At 53.9% G+C, this 11,499-nt stretch overlaps 2 protein-coding genes across 2 annotated transcripts; one reads left to right on the top strand and one right to left on the bottom strand.

Moving 5' to 3' along the window:
• Positions 1-234: 234 nt before the first annotated feature.
• On the top strand, positions 235-3,101 carry JN550_004396 (uncharacterized protein; the record flags this gene model as incomplete). Its single annotated transcript, XM_049315907.1, has 3 exons — positions 235-248; positions 440-595; positions 863-3,101. The coding sequence occupies 3 exons, from the start codon at positions 235-237 to the stop codon at positions 3,099-3,101; spliced, it is 2,409 nt and encodes an 802-aa protein (XP_049173468.1).
• Positions 3,102-9,706: 6,605 nt separating this feature from the next.
• On the bottom strand, positions 9,707-11,290 carry JN550_004395 (uncharacterized protein; the record flags this gene model as incomplete). Its single annotated transcript, XM_049315906.1, has 1 exon — positions 9,707-11,290. One exon carries the CDS (start codon positions 11,288-11,290, stop codon positions 9,707-9,709), a length of 1,584 nt encoding a protein of 527 aa, XP_049173467.1.
• Between the last annotated feature and the right edge of the window lie 209 nt (positions 11,291-11,499).

Raw genomic sequence — 11,499 nt, 5'->3', positions numbered from 1 at the left:
TCTATGAATGATACAGCCACCGAACAGGAGCAGCTCGCTGGTCATTCCACTTCCCCACCACGCCATCCCGCCGCCCTCCTCGTCGACACTGACACAGGCCTGCCTGCGGCGGAATAACTCCAGCCTGATCCTTCTCAGTCTCTCGACCACTTCCACTGCTCTTCGACTTCGACTTGTGCTGAACACTCCCTGGAATCGCTGTCTTGCGACAGCATCCCACGCACACCATCCCACATGTTTCAACAGAGGTGAGTGCCGATCTACATCTTGCGGACTTCTGAGCGCACCCAGATCTATTGCACACGGCGCTTGGAACTGGGTAACCTGGCTTACATGCGGACTTCCGACATGGGCCCAGGGTGCCTCCTGCGCTTTCAACCCACGCAAAGTGAAGCTACGATTGCAAGGGACTACGCTGACTTGGCCGCGCGCATTGCAGAACAAGCTCGCAAAAGCCCGGCGAAGACCTGCTCGCCAACTTCCGGCAGCAGTTTCCCCAGGTGACGGTTCCGGGGGCTGCGACATCACCGACAGTCGCAACTTCGGCGCCTGCTGAGAATGCCGTGCTCGCCGCCGGCGCGTCGCAACAGGAGAGGTATGTTTGAAATTTCCAGCTATGTTGCCTAGTACCCTTTGCTTTGGTTTCACCGTGTCCATTCCGCGGCCCGTTGGGTGTTGTTGTGGTGGTGAGGTGAGGCGGTGCAGGCTTCCATGTGGGCGCGGGGTATCCCGCCTCGGTCGCCAGCAACATCGCTGAAGGGGCGCATGGGCACATGATAGACCATCAGACATCCCCTTGGCCCCTTGTTTTGGGCAACGGTTCTGCGTATGCCAGTAACTAACTTTTGCATCCAACCCCTAGGAGCCAGAGCCTAAGCCAGGATGCATTCCGGGACCAAGACCCAACGCCTCGGGCGTCAGCGGATCCCTGGAGGTTTACACCTTCGCTGCTAGACCCCAACCAGTTTTCCTTCTCGGCCTTTGCAAACCAGCCGCCGGGTTACTACACGCCCACACCCGGCGGCACTAACACCATCTATCACCCTCAGGCCGGGGACTTGCACACGCCCACGTTAGGTCTCGGCATGGGCCTGGGCACGCCGTTGTCCATGCCGACCAGCGACGGCGCAATGCACTCGGGGCAGCCTATGATGGACCTGAGCCACTTCCATCACGGCGGCCTCCCGGCGCACCATTTCCAGCACCAGTTCAACCCCTTCATCCAGCCGACCCCGCCGCAGCAGTCGTTTGCGCCGTCATCGTTCGTGCACCAGGACACGGGCTACGAAACCATGGACCAGGATGGATCCCCTCTCGACTCGGACGGCCGTGAAGGGCGCATGGGATCCCTGGATGCCACTTTCCAGTCTCAGTCACCACCCATAATGGGCTTCCAGGCTGGCCATTTCGGCGTTCCCATGACCCACGGGATCCCGGCGTCTGCAGAAAAGTTTCGGTTTCATGCGACTCTGAACGCGCCGACGGCTATGATCAAGCACGCCGACGAGATCCCGGTTACGTACCTCAACAAAGGCCAAGCCTACTCGCTGTCCGTCGTGGACACGACAGCATCGATGCCCATTGCCCCGGGTACGCGCTACCGGACCTTTGTTCGTATTTCGTTCGAGGATGAACAACAGCGACTGAAGCCAGGTGTTTGCTGGAGCTTGTGGAAAGAAGGCCGCGGTACTAATGAAGCTCATCAAAGAGGCGGAAAACTGCAAGCTGTCGAATACGTGGAAGCTGGCCAGCCGGCCGAGGGCGACGACAAGAGAACTCGCGTCGAGTTGGACACAGCATCCTTCGATGGTTTTTCTGTTATTTGGACGCCCGGATCCAACGGCGCCCCCGAGTGTAATGTTGCCGTTAGGTTCAACTTTCTGTCAACTGACTTCAGTCATTCGAAGGGTGTCAAAGGCATTCCGGTTAGGCTGTGTGCAAAGACTGTCGCGTTACCTTCTGATGGCACTTCGCCGCCACCAGACGCCGGCTCCGAGATATGCTACTGCAAGGTCAAACTTTTCAGGGACCATGGCGCTGAACGCAAGCTGTCAAACGATGTAGCCCACGTCAAGAAGACGATCGACAAGTTGAAGCAACAGATTGCACAAGCTGAAAGCGGGATGAAGGACTTCGGCAAGAGGAAACGAGGGTCCGCCAGCCACGCAAAGGCACAGGACAGTCAGCGGCCTGGCAAGGCTCCTAAGCATAAGCGAACCTGGTCAATGTCTTCAGCTAGCTCGGCTGGCGGTGGGGGTGGAGGAGGTCGACCCTCACTTGAGGATGATCTGCATTTCAAGCTTCAGACGTTGCAGGATATGTTCACAAGCACCCGGCCAGTCAGCGTCCTTTACCTGCGAGGAGAAGACCTAGATGACCCAGATCTGCACCCAGTCACACTGGCAGGGGAGCCAATCGACCTCACGAAGGTAGAATCAAAGGATAGTTCAGCATGGCAAGTGCGAAGTGGGCAAAGCTCGGTGGCGAATTCATCGCTGGTGTCGCCTTCTCCCAGTAACATGTCATTGCAGTCGCAAGTCTCGGTCGCTGGTCCTAAACCTCAGTGGGCCGATTTGCAGGGCTCGAGTGATCAGCCCGTGATTGCCGACAAGCCGACCAAGGTCAACAAGCTCGATGAGGCCGGTAATCTGAGTGGCTGGATTGAAGCCCTCGGAGTTGATTCATCGTACCGACCCCCAGCCGAACGGCCTGCCAAACCTGTGGCATGCTTCTACATCGCGCGGCGCCAGGCATCCGCCACGGACAAGAGGGAACTCCACCGCGCCATCTACCTGACGACAAGAAGCCTGTCTGAGTTCGTGGCGCGCATATCTGCCAAATGGGGTCTGGATGCAACCAAGGTCGTCCGAACTATTCATGCACTGGAGAGTGGGTTGGACGTGGAGATGGACGACGACGTAATACAAGCGCTCTCCGAGGGCCAAGACATGGTTCTAGAGATTGCCGAAGTTGAGACGCAGGTCCCTCAGCCCAGACGAGAATGGGAGATGGCTCTTGATGGTCCGGAACAGGAGGAAACAGCATCAGCACACAGCGTTTTGCGTACAACAACCGGCTACGAGCTTCGACTTACATTCTAATCGGCGTGGCGGCGTCCGCCGCCACTGCATTTTGCACATTGCTTTATATTTTCTAGATCGGTTGGAGGGACCTGGGGCACGAGCGGCAACCATCTCCATTGAGCGCACAAACGCGAGCGGCACATTTTTACACATACAGCCAGGGGGCTTTGCTTTCATCATTCGGCGTTGCGGGGATTCTTGTTAAAGATACCACTCCCTTCATGGGCAGCTTTGATACGCTTCTTGACTTTCGCCTAGCACCGGCTAGTGCTTGGCATTCTTCTAGACTGACGACGACGTTTGGAGATGGAATGGGAAACTTTGTATTTGGAACGGAGACGAACGCTGCCGCGACGCTCCTTGGACAATTGCATCAAGGCAATCGATGGACTTGCTAGAGGTCACGATGGGATGGCCTGCTGTCTGGCAACAGACACAATTCTCTACAGTACTTCTACACGTACACACATTAGGCTCTCCCGTACGGTCAGCCGCTTATTTTTCTTCAACAACACAACTTTTACCATACTACTTTTTGCATAAAACCCTCCTTACTTTTTCCTACTATACCCGAGCATTATCGAATACATAATGAGAGAAAGGAGAGAGAGCTCGAGAGCTTTAGCTTAGGTAGCTTACCTGGGTAGTTAATGCGGTCGATTGGTGCAGGGTCAGTCCACAGAGGCGGAACCGCACAGAAACGAGATCAATGTACCGATTACCTATGAGGCACCCCTCAAGTTCTGGAAATCCTGCACCATGTCAATCATAGTAAGCTTCTTGCATCCTATCCGTACCATTGTGACGTGAGGTATGGGCCGTTTCGGCACTGCGAAACGTGAACGCTCCGTGCCATCCCACCTAGACACCAGGCCACCCTAGCATCCCCGGATTGAGCTGCAGGGCCGAGATTGCGACCAGGCCTGTAGGTCAATGTTGACTTGCACTGATTGGAAGGATTGCGGCGGAAACGGCTGTTGTGGCAATCTCGCTCCCACCAGCCTCATTTCACCGTCCGTCAGAATGGCTGTAGGGCCTCGTGCTGCATGTGAAGAAGAGTGGGAGGCGCCCGGAGGCTTACGACATTGCTCGGATATGAGCATCCCTCGGCAATCAATCGCATTTTTTCCGCATTGACGGAAGGCCAAAAATGTGAAATGAGTCTTTTGCGCGAATATTCAGCTCCGTTAATGGATGTACCTGGTCAGCATGCCCTCTCCGTGTATCAACAGCGCCCGCTATGGAGCGCGCCGCAAATGACAAGAGTCGCAGGTTTCCCAGCGATCGATCGGGGATTTGCGACGGCATCGTAAGACTTAGTCAGATCCGAGAATTGCGCGCAACGGCGCTTCGAGAAACTCCGTTTCAACCCCTTAAAACGGCTCTTCATAAAACGAAATTCCGTCATTCTGTAGGGCCAGTCTGCAGAGAAGGGCCAGATTCGATCCCCTCGGCGCGCTGAAACTTTTTTAATTATGGGGGTTTACCCTGCCAGCCGAACCCTGGCTCCGCCCTATGGAGACCCCTGCGAGGAACGGCTGGGGCTCGGCCTTACAGTTCGCAACATGTCCCCCCAGCAGTATAGGGCCAGACTTGGGACGAAAGAGGCCTGGAACGATTGAGGCTTTAGAGCGCGCTGCGGCGGCCAAGCGGCCACTCGAGGTGGCTTGCCCCCCTTGCCCCCCTTCTAGCCGTCCGCTACCCTTGCCTCTTTAAGCTGGTCTCTCTGGTGATCGCTTTAGCAGCAGCCCATTGGCGCTCTAGTCATTCCGCACTGAGGTGCCTACGATCTACTGTACATGCTGTGGGCTCTTGCGGGCTCTGGGCATGCCATAAACGGAGCTACGCACCCCGTCTGCCCCTCCCCCCACAACATAACTGCCACTTGCTACCCGACGCAGAAGGCCGAGTACCGAAAGCAGAGCAGTGAAACACAGAAACACCCATCGACTTGGGCCTTTCATAAGAAAACCCCGGTCGAAATGACATGCCTCGCAATCTTACACTCCAGCTAATTGACATGTCTGGTGGAAACAAAACATCCAGAGAGATAGCGAGTCTGGGGTAGTTCAGCATTGGCTAACCAGAAAACGGCTGGCTCGGTGCCGCTCCACGGCGCAGACGCATGACCCTCTCATCATATGAGTTGTCATCTGGGCACCTATGCGATGAGGTTTCACCGATCGTTGGCTGACGGGGAGGTATCCGCAATCCCTAGCAATCTGGAAGCGCTTGAACATTACCAGCGTAGCATCAGTACTCCGCGCAAGGGATAGCTCGAAGCTTCCCAGTGCCGCAAGCTACCGGAAGTGACGCTGCAGCGGTTCTCTTACACGATACAGTGACATTGCAAGTGCCGACTTACCCACAGGTACCCAGAACATCGTTCACCGGCGAGCGCCCTCACAGGGCATGGGGGCGATGCGGCAGTACTTGTGTGGCAGCAGTAATCAGACGGGATGACAGGATTCAAAGTACCTGAGAGCGCATTCCGACGGTACACTGAGTTCGGATCTCGTGGTTTCACCAGACGAACAGTTCCACCATGCAAAGTTCCTCATGAACAGCTGAGCTTCAGCGCATCGAGGGACGGTGGTCGGTGGTGCCGCGTCAAGCCACAGCGATCGACAGAGGTTCTACCGTGGAAATCCATCCCACTAACATATAGCTCTGCACAGCCCCCTCGTTGTGGCGAGTGCTTGCGTGTTCATCTCATCCGATGCGTTTAAGAATGAGTCTACTCTCAGCCTTGACTGCAAGCAGTATCTGGTTCCGCGAGAAGATTGGCGGCAAACTGCTCGGGCAGTCTGCTAGCTTCGCTAGCTGACTTAGGTACATGAGCTGGAGCTGGGCGTTATTTTGGTGCAATGTTCAAGGTACTTTTGCCGAGCACGACGCGCTTATCGGGTCCGACGACAGCTTACACTAACTTACCCAAGTAACTTACAGGCAGCTGGAAAGAGGATGTTCCTGATTCATCTGGAGCTTCCCGAGAGAGAGCAGACGCAAGGAACTGCAAACTATCGAAGTACTTGCGTGATAGTCGGCCGCCAGAGGCCATAACCGAACTACTCTCTATAGTATAGCTTACAAGTCCATCGATTACACCGCTAGACAACGGTAAATCTCGCGAAACCGTCCGAAGCTAAGGCGGTAGCTCCAACGACTTTCCCATATTGGCGCTGTTCTTTGCACAGACTGGCTGACTGGTCCAAGCCGTTAGGACGTTTGCTCACAACGGCGTATACTAGCGGCTTTGGTCTACTAAAAGTCTAACGCCTAGCCAGTTGTTTTTGAAGATCCCAATGCCATGCGCTTCTCGGGTAAATGGAGCCGACGTGCCCCGGAGACGCCCCCGCAGGAACGCGGAGGGCGCTGCACAGCTGAGCTCGCATGCCAGTGCATGGTGAGTCTCTGCGGCGCATTCATCTATCGAAAACCGCAGGCCGGAAGTCTAAGTAGACTTGCATCCTCTTGTTGACTGACACGCCACATTAGGCTTTCCAGCTTCTGCAGCCTCCCGCGGACGGGTGTCTAAAACGATTATCCCTGGACTCGTAGCCTCGCGCAACTAATCGAGTGTAAATGGTGAGGTGCAGGAGTAGATTGGGCGGAGAGTAAGGCTGGCTGCCACATTCCCGTCGTCTCAAGGCAGCGCATCGCATCGCATTGCAGTGCAGCGGACCGGATGATAGGCCAACATGCGCTGATGGGTGCTGCAGGCGGTCCCTATAAGCTGCAACTAAAGACGCTACAGCGCAAATCAGGCCAGGTCGAAGCGTGTCGTGAGTGCTGGTCCGCTGCGTGCATATGCAGGGTGACGCGCTGCGCATGTGTTTTGGGCCTTGGGCCCGACAGGTCCATCTCGAGGCTGTGCTGCTTCGGTGGGCTGAAGTACTGGTACATGGCGTGTGTCCGCCCTTGCAGTTGCAGTAGCTTGAGAAGCCCCAGGTGCCCTGAACAGAAGACTCACTCGCCACACTTTGTCTAGGCCTTGTGGACTAAAACCGTGGCTTGACCGACTAACAAACTCGGCGTCTCTATTCAACGCCGAAGTCTGCCCCCGAAAAGGGGGAACCGGCTGCCGATCACGGTAAAGACTTGTCAATGATAAGCTTTTGGCATGATCTTTCGAGTGAGATTGGTAACTTATGTCTTCATTGCGGCCGCATCCATATGAACAAGGTTAACAAGATATCGGACAGACCAAATGCTAACATTTCTCCAGCGTGTCATACAGGAGCTGCAGGTCTCCGACAGGTGAGTATTGGGTATAGGCCGCCACTACGTGGAAAAGACAGCAATCGCCGGATCTGGGCTCTCTTTCTGAGGCCTCCCTGGGCCACGTGGAACGCATCTACGACATATCGAGGTGTGTTTGTCGCCAGGGGCTCGATCCAATGGGGATCATGGATGTATGCTAATTTCAGCTGGGTTGGGACTGACTCTTTGCAGAACGCGTTACTTCGACCGGCTACGCGGGTCCTCTATCGCCACAGTGGCTCGCTGGATCTTTAGCTTTGACGCGGGCGAGCCACATCTCAGGACGAAAAGGGTCACCTCAATGTGTGATGGGAGCCAATCGTTTTCTCATGGAAATCCTCCGCGTCGATGAAAAGACATGATAGGTCTGGTGTTGCCACAGTTCGGCGCTTGTACCTTGCTGGTGTGGTTGGAGATGCGTTTGAGCCACACATTATACTATCACGCCCTCGGGTGTGCTCCTCTTCTGGATAGACGTGAGGAAGATCGTCGTGACTCTAACCACTAGCCACATGTGCTACGCGGGATGAGAGCAACGATATTATGGATGGCATAACCGGTGGACGGCAGAGAGGCTTGACGGCTCCTTGCAAAGTCGCCACTGCGGCTTCGTGTGCGGAGAGCCACAGCTGTAGGTGACTTTCGAACAAAGCGCCGTTCCGAACGGTAGCCAATGGCGGCACCGATTCGCGACACAGAGTTTCCGCATCCGGCAGTTGAAAGCTTCCGCCACAATCCCAACAAGTACACCAGTTCCCCTTTCAGTCTCCTCGTGAGCGACGCGGGAGTATTGTGTGGCTGGGTGGTCCCTTGGCGACGTCTCGTCACCACATCAGATGACCGGATGGTGCATGGTGAGTCAAACCTCAGCAAGCGAAACCCTTCACGCATCGAGCGTCCATTGGTGCGAGCCACCTCATGATCGTCGCTGGGTGACGAAACAATGGCGGTGCGGTGTGCTGAACCACAGTGATCGACATCTCTATATCCTCTTCGGGAGGACCCCATCCATGAGGGTGAGGCGTCGACATTGGTCGCATCTGGGATCGCGCCATAAGGTCCCTGCGGGTCTGCGGGATCTACGAGTACCACGGCTGTCTTGGGACGAGGTGATATGCTGTGACGCTGGGGCAGTAGTCACGTTGACATAAGTTGTGCTGGTGGGGCCCCGCGAACATCAAAGTGCTTGACTGCCCGACGGGACGGCGGGACACGCTGCCGCGAAGTTCATGGACAGAGAGTTAGACGGCGGCCGTTACAGTTCCTTTCCAGTTTCATCCGAATCGTTGCATTATGCCTGTAAAGATCTCGCGGTACCAGGTAAGGTAGAAGCGCTGTCATCTCGGAATGTGGGTGCTATGCGTGACGTCATTGCCCGCTGGCGCGGAGAAGCTTGGAGATGGGATGGTATTCAGCCGCGACTCTTCTTTGATCTGAAACACGCACGGAAGAGCTTCTGGAAGGAAGTCATTGGGGGGTGCGGGGGAAATGGGCAGTGAGGGGGAAGAGGAGAAGAGAACACCAGCCACAGGTATTGCGGCGGAACTCGTCACGTCACATTGTGGTGGTGCAAGATCGACACTCGTCTTGCCTCGTTTCGCTTTATCCATTGGTACACTGCGCGCACTGCTGTTAGGAAGGTAATAGTGAAAATTAATCAAGATTTGCAAGCAGAAACGGACAATGGTAGTTTCTTGTGTCGTGATTGGCCATGTAGTGTACCAACAGACGTTGATCGGTAAACAAACTTGCCCTAGTGGTGAGTCCAAGCTTGCCAAGGTATGGTGTTGTCTCCGAGGACTCCCATGCCAGGCGAAGTCATAAGAACTTGAGGCACTTGTTAATGTAACTATTGACCCAGATCAATGAACTATATTAAAATGTATGTGCTCCAGTGTTATCGTGGCTATGGGAAAATGGGATATAAGAAAGCTCAGGGTTTGTCATTCGCGTTGCCCATAAGCAGGATATCTTGTATAGAGGCAGCGAGACTACCTACGTGATACTCACACAGAGTACCCACCTGTTCATAGGCAGTGTTGCACCCCACCTGTTGCCAATAGACGGCGGAACAGAAAAGGCAGACTATATGCAAACAGTCAAGTATCTCTTGAGGGTGTCATCATCATATCCTGTGCCAGCTGGGATTACACCAACTTCAAGCTCGAGTGGGAAACCACTGAGGCTAGCCACGCTATCTAGTACTTGAATGGTTTGTATATTAAGTTACATGATGGAGTAGCCTTCTATTGAGACGCTTTGTAACTACTACTAATATGTCACTTCTGAGCATTACTGCCTTAATGAGCGCACAACGCACGATACACGCCAAATAAGTCAACTATCCTTTCTGGCACTTTCTACACTTCAGACAACGATGACCGCATGCTTGACAGCGGTTCAACTACATCATATAGCAACCCAGAGAGTTCGTATGAAGCAGAACTCTTAATAGTCAAGCACTTGAGCACAATGTCTTGGTACCTTTGACCAAAGGTAATTCCGAGCCTCCTCTCTGCTAACTTGATGAGCGCCTGCCTCACAGCGAGATGGCGTTCTCGCGCACTGCCAAAATCTTGCTGGCGGAGTCTTCTGACGGAAGGCTCCTTTTCCAGTGGCATCCAAATGCCGATCTCGAGAAGGACTGCTCCCAGGCTGTACTGATCGTGGCACATTTGGTACCTAAGGCGATCCTCAGCTGTCTCTCCCTGGCGGTCGGGATGCCGATAGATATTCTCTGTGAAGCGGTTTTCGTCCGTTCCGATCTCCTCGATGCCACCAATTGAGGTCATCCCGTCATTCGACCTGGCACCATCAAACCCAACAAGAAAAGGGCGTCCGAGATATTCCTTGTTGGAAGGACTATTGTTCACTTCTTCTCCATCGTCATCGGCCAACATTATAATATTGCTAGTGCTGACTCCCTCATGAACCCAGTTGTAACTGTGCAAATAGAACAGTGCAGTAGCTATGGTACTCGCAACCTCCATTCGATCATTCAAAGTATGCTTGGGACTGTATGTTCGCTTCGTAGGATCTGAAGCCGCCGGAGCGCCTTCAGCAATGATCGATTTAAGAGTAGCCAATCCACCACTCCTATTTGGGGAATCTGGGAAGAACCTGTAACCAAGAGGCATCTTGAAGATGATTCCGAAGCGATCCAGTTGCGGTATTTCAGTCCATCCAGCGCAGGCCAAGATGCCAGTCGTAATTGGGTCTGCCCTCTCTAGAAAGTTGACCAGACGGCCAATTTGATCAGCAATGTATGTGATGCGTTCATCGCTTTCCCCTTGCCGATATGTTTTGTATTCGACCAGGACTCTGGATCCCTTATATGTAGCAGAGCGGAGGGATCCGGAGGTGCCAATGATCTCAACCTCATCTGCTTGTCTCTTCAATCTATGCGCTTCATCTGAAGCGGCTGAGGTTGCAAGCGAAGCAAATAAGTTTGAAAGAGCTCTCATGTGGTCAGCACTGGCATAAATATCCGCTCGATTTTCGTCCGTTTCGAGCCGGTCTCTAACGTGCTTGGGCAAGCCTGCGATGAAGTCGCCAAAAGTGTCCGACCATTGCTTCATCTGCACTGTTAACGCCTCAATCTGTCGTCTTCGATACGTAACCCATGCTGCTCGCAATATGTACTTTCCAAACCTTGAGTCTCTCGCATGAATCTTAGCACATGCTTCCTTCATACTCAAGATCTCAGGTTCCAGTAGATTACAAGCTTCAGCAACGGCCGATTGATCATCTCGACTCAAGCCTGCGCCCTCGACACGCCGGAATGTAGCCACAAAGCGGTCTAGAGTGCTCGCGTTAAGATGAAGCTGGGTCACCAACGATCTCTCTGTCTTCTCAGCCTCGACGAATGTGATGATTGTAGTTTTGAGGAGCTGTGCCAAGGTTATAGCATTGACTATTGTCCCAAATGGATCAGGTGCCGCCATTTTCGGGTCAGCGTATGAATTTGATATACAACGGTGTATTTAGGAGATCCTTTGAGTAGTTTACATGGCAAAGGACTCGGCGGCATTCATGTAAAACAGCCCAGCTGAACATGGCGCTGGAGCGGGGTCACAAGCGCAACTAGATTTCAGCCGCACCTGAAAGCTGAAACAGCAAAAGTGCACCATATAGTATGGAATATCCAGATGAT

This window comes from Neoarthrinium moseri (genome assembly GCF_022829205.1).
Source record: "Neoarthrinium moseri strain CBS 164.80 chromosome Unknown scaffold12_Wmoseri_CBS_16480, whole genome shotgun sequence".
Taxonomy (NCBI): Eukaryota; Fungi; Ascomycota; class Sordariomycetes; order Amphisphaeriales; family Apiosporaceae; genus Neoarthrinium; species Neoarthrinium moseri.
The sequence above is the reverse complement of the archived record's forward strand: the minus strand, read 5'-3'. Positions and strand labels throughout refer to the sequence as shown.